This window comes from Scophthalmus maximus, chromosome 5, assembly GCF_022379125.1.
Source record: "Scophthalmus maximus strain ysfricsl-2021 chromosome 5, ASM2237912v1, whole genome shotgun sequence".
In the NCBI taxonomy this organism is placed as follows: domain Eukaryota; kingdom Metazoa; phylum Chordata; class Actinopteri; order Pleuronectiformes; family Scophthalmidae; genus Scophthalmus; species Scophthalmus maximus.
In genome coordinates this window covers 25,339,547-25,355,508 of record NC_061519.1, presented here as the reverse complement: position 1 = coordinate 25,355,508, position 15,962 = coordinate 25,339,547, and the positions used below count along the sequence as shown (strand labels likewise).

At 46.5% G+C, this 15,962-nt stretch overlaps 1 protein-coding gene across 4 annotated transcripts in view; it reads left to right on the top strand.

Moving 5' to 3' along the window:
* Positions 1 to 15,962, top strand: part of LOC118310740 (neuropilin-1a-like) — a 70,022-nt gene that overhangs the window by 37,870 nt on the left and 16,190 nt on the right. For all 4 annotated transcript variants that reach the window (XM_047331951.1, XM_035633966.2, XM_047331953.1 and 1 more), the window contains exons 5-6: positions 413 to 583; positions 5,662 to 5,828. In XM_047331951.1, coding sequence (XP_047187907.1) covers positions 413 to 583; positions 5,662 to 5,828 — 338 coding nt within the window. The remainder of the gene's footprint in view (positions 1 to 412; positions 584 to 5,661; positions 5,829 to 15,962) is intronic.

Here is a 15,962-nt window from a genome sequence, read left to right as displayed (position 1 = left end):
GCAGTTTTTTAACCGTGACATTTCCTGCGTGACGAAGCTCAGCAGTCCTCCTCCTCGGAGATCAATCCACGGCGGAAACCCAGACGGGTTTTTTTCCAAAGTCCAATTCAAGCACTTTTCAAGCCTTTTCAAGGTTGATTTCCAAGCTTCTTCCAGCACCTTTACAGCTGTGGTGACTTCCGCATTTACACAAATGCACACGTTTAAAGAGACGCTATTACGCTATAAACAAACCCCACATGTGTGTTTCTTTTACAGAAGGATAAGGAATGAAAGGACACATAAGTGATAGTGGATAGTGGCGGAGTGAGTGATAATGAATAATGAAAAAGGCGCTCTGCAGTCGTTGAGTGATGAAGCTGACGTTCTCCTTTGTGTCCCTATCATCCCCCCCCCCCCCTTCGTCCCCCAGTGGGCCCCCACATTGGCAGATACTGCGGCCAGACCTCGCCGGGCCGCGTGATCTCCTACACCGGCATCCTGTCCATGACCATCATCACTGACAACGCCATCGCCAGGGAGGGATTCTCCGCCAACTACACCATCCGCGAGAGGATCCTCCCCCCGGGACACGAGGACGAGGGTGAGCAGCTGGATTGGCGATGGGGGGGGGGGGTAGAGATGTCATCTGACATTAGAGAAGAAGCAGGGTTCCTGTCCTGGATTGGTGTTGTATATTTTTTTAAAAAATGTTATTAAAAATCACAGTATGGCCTCATCCCATTACGTCTCAGGCAATACACTTAAGACCCATTGGTTCGATTGGATAAGTGGTTTGTCAATTGAATCAGCTGACGAGCGGGCCTGCGTGCGACCCCTTTGACCCCCGACCTCCACGTTGGAAGGAGGGAAAGCAGGAAAAGACGAACTTGTCCTTCAGAGATTAATCGGATGACACTGTTAAATATAGATTTCCTTAATTCACAGCTAATTTGTCCCAGCAAATACACATAACCACATTTTCTATCAACGTAATAAAGTAATATACGTATATTTGGCGTAGTCGTACATGTGTTGCTATTGGACGCGTCAGTAAAATTTTCTCGGACACAGTATTTGTTTCACGACAATGATCATTTGTGGTGACTATGTGCTTTGTTTACAATTTTTCGTGGTTACGTTTAGACTCTCACCGCATGTTAAGATATGATAATAATAAGATAATCCTTTATTGATCCTCATGGTGGAAATGGTAGATTTTTCGGGTAGTTCAGCGGCCCAAAGACAGAATAAGTACAGGAAAAGAAAGAATAAAATAGAATAGAATAGAGTTATATAAACACAATTGGACACGTAACACAAATTTACAGAAGTAGCAGCACACACAGTAGATATGTGTTTGAACCCGTAGGGCAACAACCATCTCAAGTTGTGGTGCCAACGCAAAGACAGTTATGTAAAATAGTTTTATTACAGTATATTACAATTATATGTTATGTACAATAGTACAGTTATATGTTATGTACAATAGTTTTATTACAGTATATTACAGTTATATGTTATGTACAATAGTACAGTTATATGTTATGTACAATAGTTTTATTACAGTATATTACAGTTATATGTTATGTACAATAGTACAGTTATATGTTATGTACAATAGTTTTATTACAGTATATTACAGTTATATGTTATGTACAATAGTTTTATTACAGTATATTACAGTTATATGTTATGTACAATAGTACAGTTATATGTTATGTACAATAGTTTTATTACAGTATATTACAGTTATATGTTACATACAATAGTACAGTTATATGTTATGTACAATAGTTTTATTACAGTTATATGTTATGTACAATAGTTTTATTACAGTATATTACAGTTATATGTTATGTACAATAGTTTTATTGTACGTAACAATAGTTTTTTTTGTACGTTACAAAAAAATAGTTTTGTTATATTGTACGTAACAGAAATAGAAATAGAACGTGATCTGGATTAATAGAGAGAGAGAGAAAAAAATCAACATGTTTAGCAACATTTGACAAATACCATAATCTCTCCATTAATCTCACCTTTAACAATTTGTGGCCTAAATCTAAATTCAGACCAGAGTGGGGATACGAAGTTCTGATCCCTCCGGTGTGACAGTCGCGATCTTCCACCTACTGGCAGCTCTGCACACATTAAATAGAAAAAACTACAAAAGTACAAAAAAGTTTGCTACGAAAACTTCCTGCTGTTGCGGTCCAGTCAACCCTCTGTCCGATATCATCTCCTCACGGGCGCCTTGTTCTTTCTTTCTCTTCTCTTCTTCTCGCGTCCACGTGCTCTTTGACATTCTTTAGCCGTGTGACCTCCGCGCGAAGCCCGTCGAGCTTTGAGTTATGTCGGTGCGCGCGGTTGTGGCCCTCTGGCGACCTCCGCCCCGCTCGCCCCGGTTGTGGGAATGTGAGCGCGTGCAGAGGAGCCAGCGCGACCAGACTCCATCGTTCCACTGTTTGAAATTGATATTTAAAGACTTGCGGTCTTGTTACTGTGCTGGCGTTTGGCGTCTGGGTCGGTATTACGCTGCACCTGAGGATTTTACACGCCTTGATTCTTTCTCTAATTCCCACAAGACACAAATTAGACATGAAGATATTCAAGATATGACGAAACATGGAGTGGAGCATTTTTCTTTCTCCTTCATCAGCGGGTGGAGTTTAGCGTTTTCGGGACTTGTCGTCGGCGTTGACGCGTACGCTGAGGCGCAAATCTCCGCTCAACGTTCAAGACGTTAGAGTGAAAACATCCAAATAAATGAAGCCGCTTCTCAGACTGTCAAACTTTACCGGAGAGGCTGAATGTGAGAATGCAGATGTTTGCTGCGGACATCTTTCCAGAACCAGCCAGGAAAAATGACAGAGCTACAAAACAGCAGGAAAATGAAAGAGAATATTCTCCAGAAATTCGCAGAATATTGTGAAGTACTTTTTAATTTGAATAATTTGATTTTTTTTTTGGTTTGTTCTTTTAATAATGCACCATTCAGTCACTTTACGACGATGCACTACATCAGACATGAAAGTCATCATCTGTATCTTGTTTGTTTCTTTGCCATGAGCAGAAGATGTGGGTGTTGTTGGGTTTGTGTGTCTCTGTGTGTGTGTGTGTGTGTGTGTGTGTGTGTGTGTGTGTGTGTGTGTGTGTGTGTGTGTGTCGTCTGATGTTGATGCTGAGCGTTCGTGACAATGTGATAATGTATGGATGCAGTCTCCATGTATCAAATATGTCTGAGTGCGTCTGAGAGATAAATCTGTAGTGTCAAGTGTGGTGGCCGAGAGCTGCAGTGGTGCTAGACAGAGCTCCAATTATCTTAAGCTTAAGTAACACACACACACACACACACACACACACACACACACACACTCTCTTGCCTCCAGACCCCCAGCTAAGCTCAGCATGATTGAATTAAAGCCTCCGCAGACCGAATCACATTTTCTTTTGTCCAATCTTTCACGACGACTCTGACGCCGTGGACCAGCGACTCCCCGTCGCAGCACCAGGGCGTCCTGTGCCCCCCCGGGGTTCGCGGACAGTATATATCAGGCAGCTTGACTCATTTGAGAAAAAAGGAAAGAGAAATTACCTTTTGATTGGACGAAAAACGGCCACACATCGATTCAGCTGCGGCGTCCCAGCGGTGCTCCATCAGCACGCTCGTAGCAGAGACGTCTTTCAAAAAGTTCAAAGTATTAATTAATGAGCTCTTCTATGTCCTCCAGATTTGTATGCCACATAATGACGAGGGGTTCCTATGTTCCAGGAGTTGTACGTTCTCCAACTCTGTAGCACATTGTGGGAACCTGAAAAAAGATGTTCCCAGCTCTGTATTAGCTTAATATGACACAGGCCTTCGTCACATATATAATATAATACGACACGATACGATAAGACGGGATACGACACAAAACAATATGATACAAAACTATACGATACGATACAAAACTATACAATACGATACAAAACTATACGATACGATACAAATCTATACGATACAAATCTATACGATACAAAACTATACGATACGATACAAAACTATACGATACGTCACGATACGATACAAAACTATACGATACGATACGTCACGATACGATATGATACGACACAATACAACGCAATGCGATATGATACGATACGACGTGATATGACACGATACGAAACGCTACGAAATGATATGATACGACACGACCCCATATGATACGATACGATACAATACGATATACGATATAATGGGCCTGGACTTGAGAAAACTTAGCAAGGTTTGGGGTTAGAATTTGTTTTCAAATGGGGAACATAGGATCCTGGGAATGGTTGATGGTTGCAACAGAGTCAGTGCTAAATGGTTGCATGTAAAAAGTTGTTTCAAGCTCAATTATAGCTTCATAATAGCGTTTGAAAGAACTCCATTCAAACAAACAGATATGTGAGAAAAGGGGGGGGTTGCAAACGGTTAATGCCCCCGTCTCTCCTTGTGGGTGGACAGATCCCGCAGACGGACGGGGGTCGAGGTTTGCCCCTCGCGCCTGCTGTGAGGTGGGACGTGCAGGTTCGTGGCACGAATGACAATGAGAAGAGAAAAGAGTTTGTGGAGGTCCGGAGCTGAGCCCAGATTGAAACACAGAGGAGCGGGTTGAAGTGAACAAACTTATTATTCAATCTCCTTTTCTGGGAGAAGCATCGGAAGAGTTTTTCACAAAATCCAGCGTTCAGACTTTCGCCCTAGTGTGTTTGTGGAATGATGTAAAGTGTGTTTGTGTCCGTCTGGCAGACCCTGTGTCTCCAGGCAGCCACACACACACACACACACACACGCACACACGCACACACACACACGCACGCACGCACACACACACACACACACACACACACACACACACACACACGCACACACACACACACACACGCACACACACACACGCACACACACACACACACACACACACACACACACGCACACACACACACACACACACACACACACGCACACACACACACACACACGCACACACACACACGCACACACACACACACACACACACACACACACACACGCACACACACACACGCACGCACGCACACACACACACACACACACTCTTCCTTCCCCAGGCTCCCCTGCTGTTACAGAGTGGACACTGCGTCCTCAGAGACGCAGACATGAACTTTGAGATTATCTAAATATATATCTATAAGCATCATGTGTTACAGTTCAAGTGTATTGGGATTGGAAACAATACTCGTGAGGTTCAGAGAGTTGACTTTAAAAGAGTGTGTCTATAATACGAGTCAACCCAAGCTGTTCTAGAAACCGACTAGAATTCGACAAAACTAATTTTTTGGTTTTCTGGTGTCAAATTTCTGCATTGAGAGTAGATGAATACACGTATGAATATCGTACAGGCGCAGCGGTTGTGCGTTTTTGTGTGGTGACCGCACCCTTGACCCTTAACAGTGAGCGAGCAGCCCCCACAGTAGCCGACCCCCCCCCCCCCCATCTCACCCAAATTGCTATCTGTGAAACAGACTTTTGAAAAAAGGCAGTTTGTGTGATTGTGTTTACAAAAAAAAAGAATGAAATAATCCAAAACGTGATTCAGAAAAATAACTTTCAGCCCCGATGTCGCTTGTTAATCAGGTTTTTTTTCTTGTTCTTGTTGTTGTCGTTGTCAGATTTTGCTTGTATGGAGCCACTGGGCATGGAGTCGGGGGAAATCTCCTCGGAGCGGATCAGCGCCTCGTCCCAGTACAACTCCAACTGGTCCCCCGAACGCTCCCGCCTCAACTACCAGGAGAACGGCTGGACGCCCTCCGACGACACCGTCAGGGAGTGGATACAGGTCGGGGACAGATTACTACACTACGAGCACGTTACGTTCAGGAGACATGGCGAGACGTTGGCGAGACGTTGGCGGTCAACGAGCACTCTTCCAGTCGCATAGTTTGTTGGTTTATTTGTTAGCGGGATTATGCAAAAGCTGCTAAGCCAAGCTCCACCACACCTCCTGGATGGAGGGGGCCTGAACCTGGGAAGAAGCAGCTACATTTTGGTTCAGATGCGGATTGAGGGGCAGATCCAGGATTTTATAGTATCACATTGTTTTACATTGAAAACGTGGTCCGTTGTTGTTGTTGTTGTTGTTGTTGTTGTTTTACATTTTTGTTAATTTTTTTATATTTCTTTCTCAAAGGATTAGACAATATAATTGGGGTTAGGTATTTTTCCGTGTTTGTATTTCTGTTTTGTTCACCTTCGGTTATGGGACATGAAAGTTTCCAAGTGAGCATAAATGCTCAAAACTACAGTACATGACACGGTGACGGGGTGAAGATTCAACGTGCCGCATCTAAGATGGGGGACAATTCCTGAAGTCATCGAGGCGTCATTCGCTCGCCGCGTCCCCTCAGTTTGAACCCGACTGTTCCGCCGAGATCTCGCTCACATCTGCTCTGAACATTGCTCACTCGTTTGTACCGCTGCTCCGCACGTCGTCGTACGGCCCCCGCGCGGAGAGCGAGAAGAGAGAGTCAATATGCATTATTGAGTGGAGCCCGCCGCTCCGGCGCCGTTGACATTCGTCATCTCCATTGTGGAATCTGACGCAGCTGCCTTGCGGTTACTTCTGGTTTTCAACGAACCAAGACGGGCCACTTGGTCAAAAGACCTGAACCTCGAGGCTTCGGAGCGGCGGCTCACGAACCGACGGGCGACGCCACGTTGGGGTACCACCCGGTGGAAACGGCAGATTCAGGTCTGACTTCAGAAAAGCCGAGTCGACGTGGGCAAACTCTGCCTCGAGACAATTCAAACGTTCTGACGGGGATGGACAAAGTCAACCCACAGTCTCACACTGCGCCCTGTGCTCTGGACCAGCCCCTGAAGGAAAAACTCCATCACTGATTAGGTCAAATTACAGGAACTAGAATCTGTTTGAATTTCGCTCTGGGCCAAAAATAATAAGACCAGACGGGAAGAACTTTTTGGAGCGACTGAGGAATCCCGGCTAACTTGTAGCTGGTCTTTGTTTTTCTTAATATGGTCAAGGAAACCGCAAGGTGCGGCTGGAGTCCGGCAGCACCGTCCCATTGTCCGCGGGCAGGAACTCATACAGGAAGACTCACAATGCCCCCGGCGGTGTTCCGAACAGGCTCCCGCTTCCTTCCTGAGGGGGGGGGGGGCCACGGCAGGAAGCAGACAGAGAGACGGGCCCGCGGCGCTGGATCAGCGCGAGTGGCTCTCTATTGTCTGTCTGGGGACTTCTTTTAGCTACCGGGCCGCGGCCGAGGGCCCCTGGGACGTGATGATGCGAGGGACAGTGTGTTAATAGGGGTCAATGGCACACACACACACAACATATGTAGAATTCATGCGCCCTCAGTTGATTTGATGTAGCGTCTTCATTGTTCGCGTTGACTTTCTCGAAAGAAAAGTCACTTTTAAATGCAGAAATGTTTCGCAACGTAGGAATCACTGTCACTCACTCCTACTGGATGACGGGAAGAGACGCGTTCGCGTCTTTCGAATCCACTGCTGCAGTGTTTGTTCCCAACCTGCCTGTTGGGACGACTGTTCGACCCTCTGCTCCTGCGGATGTCTCGAGGAAACGCCCACAGAAACAACTTCCCATTCGACTCAGGATCGACTCGCAGACTGTCGCAAGGGTTTAGCGCCGAACGGAAAACACGGACGTGGCCGTGTAACAACGCCGGGTGACGCTGCGGTCGGTGTCGGGGGACGTTAGCGCGACGGCGGCCGCGCAGGAACACTCATGGGGGCCGATGAGGTGACACTTGTAGGCGACGACTACTCACGAGCTCGTTTCCCCCGCGGCGATAATCCTGACACATGATGCTGTGACACGACATTTTCCATGTGCAGAGTTCAGGTCTGAGATACTCCCACACTTCAGATGACCGAGGGTTTTTTTAAAGCTCTCCCGAGGCCTCACGCTTGGACCCGTGGATCTCCTATTTTGGACTAGGTTCAGCCATCTTTGCAGCAAGCTCCTGTTGGGACGTCGGTTGGATTCCTCCCATTATAATCGGGTCAAGTGACTCACTTGGATTTCACGCGGTACAGACTTTGTGTGACATCCTACTAAACAAAGACTTGGTTACCAACCAGGCAAAGTAGGTTCTGAACCCCTTCGGGGACGTCGAGGGGCCCCCAGGTTCACTTTGTGGCAGCGAAGTACACACTAATATGATTCATAATAGATGAGATTCCGGCACACGGAGCCTCTGGTTTGTTGTTGAGCCTCTGGGCAAAAGTGAAGCTCATCCGCAGCGCTGCGCCGCACCGGCTGCAGGACACAAACACAACGTACGGTGGAACCAGTGGAACGTTCTGTATGTGCTCCTATTTGTCTCCATTGTTCTATTGCTCCTGCAGAGCGAGGTTGATGTTTGATTATTCCTGTTTCAAGAAAATTAGATGAACGTAGGAGACCAGTTCGGGGTCTTGTTGGCTCACTGATCTGTTTTCCACATTGTTTTTTAAAAAAAAAAGGTTTTAATTGACAACGTTTCAAAACCAAGCCCCTAAACGAATATCAGTGATTTAACTAGGCCCGTATTTTTTTTTTTTCCTCCACGTTTGATTACAGCCACCGCCACAATCACAGCGAAAAAAGGCAAAAAGCTCATTTCTCACGAGGTGAAGCCGCTGCCAGGCTCCGCCGAGCGCAGATGTGCCTCCATCAGCACCGCATCTGCCGCAGACCTCCTCCTCGTCCTCCTCCTCCTCCTCCTCCTCGTTCTCCTCGTCCTCCTCGTCCTCGTCCTCCTCGTCCTCCTCGTCCTCGTCCTCCTCGTCCTCCTCCTCCTCCTCGTCCTCCTCGTCCTCCTCGTCCTCGTCCTCCTCGTCCTCCTCCTCCTCCTCCTCCTCCTCGTTCTCCTCGTCCTCCTCGTCCTCGTCCTCCTCGTCCTCGTCCTCGTCCTCGTCCTCCTCCTCCGCCTCGTCCTCCTCCTCCTCCTCCTCGTCCTCGTCCTCCTCCTCCTCCTCGTCCTCCTCGTCCTCCTCCTCGTCCTCCTCGTCCTCCTCGTCCTCGTCCTCCTCGTCCTCCTCCTCCTCGTCCTCCTCCTCCTCCTCCTCCTCCTCCTCCTCGTCCTCCTCGTCCTCCTCCTCCTCGTTCTCCTCCTCCTCCTCCTCCTCCTCCTCCTCCTCACGGCCCCGAGGAGAGAATCCACCGGCTCCGGTCCGGTTGTGCGAGGACAGCGTTCCGTGTGCGGGCCTCATCGTGTTGTTCAAAACCGAAGCTCTGTTGGCAGGACCGGCCGCCCCCCCCCCCCCCCCCCCCGTGCCACAGTGATTTATAGCTTCAGAAGAACCAGTGCTGTTGCTCGCCCTCCGACTCCGTGAGCCGTTTGAGTTATGACTGGTGGGTTGTTGTTGTTGGTTTTTTTGTGAGGAGAATATTCCACTTTATTTGATTAAGTGTGGTGCGTGGCCAACTTCAGCGCAGCGTGGTCTTGCCTCACGGCTTTCCATTCATCTTACTTGAAAAGAAAATTATGACTTAGTTAATTCTTGCATGCCGGCCTCCTCCTCCTCCTCCTCCTCCTCTGCAAACACCTCTATTATTCATTTAAAGCCATTCATATTTTATTGATGCTATTTTCAGGTTACGATTCATAATGTTGCCGGGTGATGTTACCCGTGGCGACAGTGAGCTCATTATCTGGCTTCGCCATGAATCTGCAATCACGTTTTGCACTGAAAAAATGGAAATGCTCCCATTTTCAATTGCACACGCCCCCATTTTTATTTAAGTTAGTCTCGACAGAAGATTGAACTGTAATGCTTGAGAAGAAAATTGCACCCGTGCAGCGGGAAGAGTAAAGTAGCAAAGTGAAAATGAGCTTCAGACGTAACGATTAACGTGAAAAAAATAGATCATCCAAACTTCCACTGATGAAAGGTGATTAATAATAGTGTCGAAAGTAGTTTTTTAAACACAAAAACAGCAAAGTTATTGTAAAAAGAACAACCTTTTAAATAACTTTCAATAGTACATTCAGGCTCTGTTTTTACGAGTGTGTCCCGTAAAGGGGGAGTATGTGCATCTTTACAAGCTGCAGTAAACTGGCTTGTTATTGAGCACCATGATGTAAGCCCAGGAAAGGCTTCCTTCCCTCCTGACTTCAGGTATTTATAGACGCCCTGCTGTTTGTCTTCAGGATCTCTCTGACGCCACCAGGAAGAGCTCCACGCTGCGCATCTGGAGAACACATTTGGGCCTCGTGTGAGCGGGGGGGGGGGTGTTGTCGAAGCTGGGGCGGCCCGCGGGGGAGGGGGGCGGGCGGGGGGACAGGGACTGCGAGACAAAAGATCCTGCAGGGAGCGTTTTGAAAGGTCTCGTGATCCAGAGCAGACCTCCGGAGGGGGAAAGCCCCAGTGATCCTCTGACCCTCGGAAATATCCATAGCCGAGGGGGAAAACCTTTGCGCTTCGCTCCTCATGAATCTAATTTCCTAATCAATAAGGGACGATGAGGTGTATGCAGATAATAATGAAACGAGAGTTTAACTGTCCTTCATCACAGAAAACAAGGCCTCAACTCAAAGCCAAATCTAATCAGCATCTGGGCTAATTTTGGAATAAAAACCTCGAGGCTGCTAAAAGGAAATGACATCATCAGTGTCTGTCACTTTAGAAGTTCTGTAATGAGATTACACGGCCCCTGCACTTATAAACGTCACTCATCCAATTAACACAATCACGTTAAAGTTCCAAATAAAAGCATGAACCATGTGATCTGTTCAGTCAAAGGTCTCTAACTCTAAACTCTGTGAGTCTCTGCTGTAGCTGGAGTCACCACAGAGGCCCTTCTGAGAACTTTGCAGGCCGAGTTCAAAGATTGTTGTGGTCCGACCCACGAGTATTCAGAACTCATGTAATAATGTGGTTATCACTACTTACTGCCCAGGTAATAACAGAGTTACGACTAGTGAGTACTGTTGCAACAGTGTAGTAAAGATTTCTGAGTACTCATGCAATAATGTAGAGATGACTAATAAGTACTTGGATGATAATGAAATAGATTCATGAGTTCTCATGTCATAATGTAGCAATGACTAATTAGTAACCGGGTTATAATGTAGTAATGGCTACTGAGTACTGATGTAATGTTGTAGTAATGACTAATGAGTACTCTGGTGATAATGTAATAATAACTACAAAGTACTGATATGGTACTTAGTGCTTATATAATAAAAGATAATAATGTAGTAATGAATAATGAGTACTCAAGTAATAATCTAGTAATGACTAATGAGTATCGTTGTAATAAGGTATTAGAGAGTTTTGAGTACTTGGATAATAATGTGGTGATGACTAATGAGTACTTGCGTAATAGTGTGGTAATGACGACTGAATACTCAGGTGATAATGTAGTAATGACTAGTGATTGCTCACGTAATAATCCAGTAATGACTACCGAGTACTGTTTTAAAAATGTATTAAATACTTTTGAGTACTCGGATAATGAAGTAGTGACGACTAATGCATATTCGGGTAATAATGTAGGAATGACTATGTACTGTTGTAATAATGTAGTGAGTGCTTCTGAGTACTCAAGTAATGCTGATAACAATAATTATAATAGTAATCTTCAGCAAACTTCCGAATGTAGTGAGAAGTTTTTAGTTTTTCTCTCTTATCCACCTCATCCTCGGATGAGAAATGAGTGTCTGGAGCTCGTTCTCTAACCATCACCGTCGGAGCAGTTTCCTGTTTTGGCAGGAAGTCGCCGTGTTTTTTCTTCAATCTCATTCAGCCACACTCGGGCTGAATTATGTCCCCTTCCTGCATTTTGTTCCCGCCTTCATTAAAAAGCTCTAAGTGGCATAAATCGCGGCACTCGCCAAGTGTTGACTAATGAGAAGGTGGACGAGCCATTAGCTCTCAGTCATTTGACGGAGGAAGTCGGGAGAACGGAGCTTTGACCGGCAAGCGGCGGGAAACACGCGGCTGGCCAGTGGATTACTGTGAACGCTGAGTTGGGTGGGCAACATCCCCGGCTCTACTCTACTGACACCCAGGTCAAACTGTCCCGCGTCTTCATCACGCCATGTGCCTGCCTCCTCCACACCGGCTCCCTGTCGGGTCTCCAATTGATTGGTTTCCAGACTTTAGTGCTCACACCTTAAACGACCTGGCTCCTAAATACCTCTCCGATTTATTGGCCTTCTGTCTGGCCTCTGGACCGCGGAGGTCCACGGACGAAGCCCTGCTGATTACCCCCCAGTCACAGTCGGGGGCTAAGGGAGACCGCGGCCTCTGCGGTTGAACTCCGCGTGCTAAGCACAGAGACGCACACTTTTGAATCTCTTTTAAGAAAACGCTGCTCTTTTGTGAACGTGGTTAGTTTGTCATAGATTTGCAGGCATACTGTTTTATTCCTACTTATTGTTTTCGCTCATGTTCTCTTCCCTTTCGTCTGTGTGTCGCCCTGACTGGGTGCATCGCAGACGAGCAGGCGTTGGGTCATTTTTTGAAGGACCACAAGCCGAAACGATTGGAAACTCGTTGAGACGAACCAAAACTCTCTGTTTTCTTAGAGAAAATCCTTGACCTGACCTCTGTCACACAGCTCTCTCCCGGTGCTTGTCGTTAACAACACAAGTGAGCCTGTTTCCCACCACGACTCTGAAGCGCACGGCGTGTTCGTGACACATACAGTACAGTTGCGTAGGAGTTGCGTCTCGTGGGAATTCAGCCGGGGAGCCGTCACGGGCGAAAACAATCTCACAAAGCCTGGTTTCCCAGGGGGTCCCCCGGTCGGTCGCGGGGCCCAAGCAGACCGGCGGCGACCTCTTTTTTTTCTTCTTCCCTCTTCCTGAAAGAGCATCGGTGGGAAAAATCTAACAGTCAAAGGCCTCCGGCGCCTCCCCGTGCGCAGGCGTCATCCGGTGTAATTACACGCCGTATATCGCCCGAGCATCCCGCATGCGGAGGGGCTTGAGTGTGTTGCCGTGCCGCAGCTCGGCCTTTCCAAACTCAACAGACAAGCACTCGGGCTCAGTTGGAGGTGGAGCGAGACGGAGGTCAACCTTCACTTTGTGCTTTAATCCAGTCTGGAGGAACTTGATGTGATAACTATGCACCAAGCCAGGGAGCTGCTCTTCGCTTTAGATAAGCGTTAGTATTTCTGGGCAGTGCACTGATTTTAAAAACGACCACTGCGAGACGCCTTCTTCTGTTATCGCCACGGTTTTTTCCTTTGATGATAACTATCTTTTCATCTATCTCCTTGTTGTCGAACAGCCTTGTTCCTCGCCGCTGCTTTGCAGCTTTTTAGATCAAACGCCTCGTCCATCTGCAAAAGTACTTTTAAAAAAAAAAAATTATTTCATCTGCCGTTCTGGCCCTCAGATCTGAATTTCATGGGAAAAGCAGTCACGCGATGCGATAACATCACTGCAGCTTCATTCGTAGTTATTCGTTTCTGTGAAACCGCCGGTGAACAAGGGGGATGATCACATGTTCACTTGAAGGAGAAGAAGAAAGAAAGGAAGGAAGGAAGGAGCACGATTACTGTGAGCCTTTCTGTGTAAAACCAGACGCTTAATTAAATCACTTGCAAACAGGGAAGCTTCTCGCCCGTCGTCCGTCACAAGGTCGGCGCGTCGGTGCGTGTGCGAGCTTCGACCGGTCGATCCGGCTCAAGCGGACGCGACGTCCGGCCGTACGAGCGTTGCATGTTGTCACGTCTCTCCTGGAGATGGCGGACGATCGACGTGACGCTCCGTGCACTCTGTACCCGTCTTGATGTGGCGTCTGACCTCCATCGGGTTGGGATCAGGGGGTTCGGGTTCCGTTGTCGTTGGCCGGTCATAATGACGGATGTGCTGGGTTTTGGAAAAAGGAGTCATCAATAAATCCTTACAAGCTTAGCACGGGAACTGGTGACAGGGAGGGAGACGGTACCGACCAGCCCCCGTCTGGGCCGTGAGGGCGACAAAAATGTAAACCTCCTCGGCTCAGTTGCATTAGTCCTCAATTGCTCCCAGTTACAGTCGTCCCATGAAATCTGCAGTTGATCTAACACAACGTCTTAACCTTGAGGGTTACAAACACACACACACACACACACACACACATTTATATATATATAGCCCACTCACGTCCCACAGGTCACACACTAGTCATTAGTGATGCGGGCGGACAACCGTAAAATTGGTCCTGAGCTGGTTCCCACCACACACACACACACACACACACACACACGCACACACACTGCAGTGCTTGGCATGCTTCGAATGAGTTTGAGAAAAACAGACTCCTCTCTGGACGTCCCTGTTGGATCGGCGTCCTACGGCTCCAGCCTCAGTCTGCTTTATATCTCGGACTCAACTGGCTTGAATTAAACTTAAATCACATTATGCTCCATTCTGTTCGAGAGGAGTTTTTTTTTTTGGGGGGGGGGGGTTTATATAAATATATAATATGAAAAACAGTTGTATTCCTGCAGCTGCAGATTCACAAACATCAATTGTCCGTACGCAGAACAAAGCAACAAGTGTGCCCCAAGAAACGAATGTACAAGCGAGGTCGGAACCCCTTTGGATGATCTCCGGTCCACAACCTACGTACGTTAGAGTTTCACTGTCTGTTTCCAGAGGATGTTAAAAGCTGTTCAATCCGCCGGCGCCTCATCTCGTCAGGTGTGAGTGGCTGTCTGAAGAGAAAATGACTGAGTATAGTCATCACTCACAATACTTGTCGGCAGTTTAGCAGTGAAAGCATAAAGACTGCATAATGTTCCCGCAGAGGTCTCCGTCATGCGCCCCTCCAGCGGCCTGCTCTGGATGTTTTCAACAGTCTGCTTATGGACGGATCGCGGCATAATTAATGAGATGCGAGCCGCGGCTTCCCCGCGCGCTCCAAGTGAAAACACTGGTACGAGTCAAGAGTTGCATTTGTCGGATGGTATTTGGGCCCTTTATGCATAAGTGGGTACTAAGTAATACGCTTTAAACTTCCAAATTACATCTCGCTCTCAACGTTAAGACGAGGTCTCAGAAGGATCCCTTCCTTTCGGGGGCGAATGAGCTTCCTTCTTTTTTTCTAAACGCATTTAGGCTCTTTGACACTTTGAGATCTGCTCAGAACAAAGGCCTCATGCTTGAGCAGACTCCGGCTGAATTAAGCCTCAAGAATTCAGAACGTTTGCACCTTCGGGCTTTCATTTCCTCTGAGTGCTTTTTTTAAGAGTGCCGGGGTAATTCAGTCTCATCCGCTGTCCATTTGGATTTTCCACCGCAAATCCACTTGTCCCCGACGCACCCCAGATGAACTCTCGTCACCGACACGATTCATTCGTTGTGTGTGTGTCGGTTTACTGTATGTATTGCAATCACCCATAGACTTCTAGCTATATGTTTCAACTTTTATTTCCATTTATATTTCAATCACCAAATCAATTACCTATAGCTATGTAGTTCATCCAGTATCCATTGTGTTTAGATATATATTTTCACCATACTACATTACTTTTAGATATATTCCAACCATCATCCATTCTATTTAGATATATAGTTCAACCATTATCTGTTACTATTTGACATGTATTTTAACCATTATCCATTATGTTTAGATATATTAACTGTTATCCGTCACTTTTAGCTACAGTATATATTCCAACCATCATCCATTCTATTGAGATATATAGTTCAGCCATTATCTGTTACTATTTGACATGTATTTTAACCATTATCCATTATGTTTAGATATATTAACTGTTATCCGTTACTTTTAGCTACAGTATATATTCCAACCATCATCCATTCTATTGAGATATATAGTTCAAGCAATATCTGTTACTTTTTGATATGTATTTTAACCATTATCCGCACATTTTAATAGATATGTTGCAACCATAATCGATTACTTTTGAGTATCTATTTCATCCATTACCCATGACTTTAAGGTATACACTCACCACTTTACCTCTATATTTCGTCCACTATCA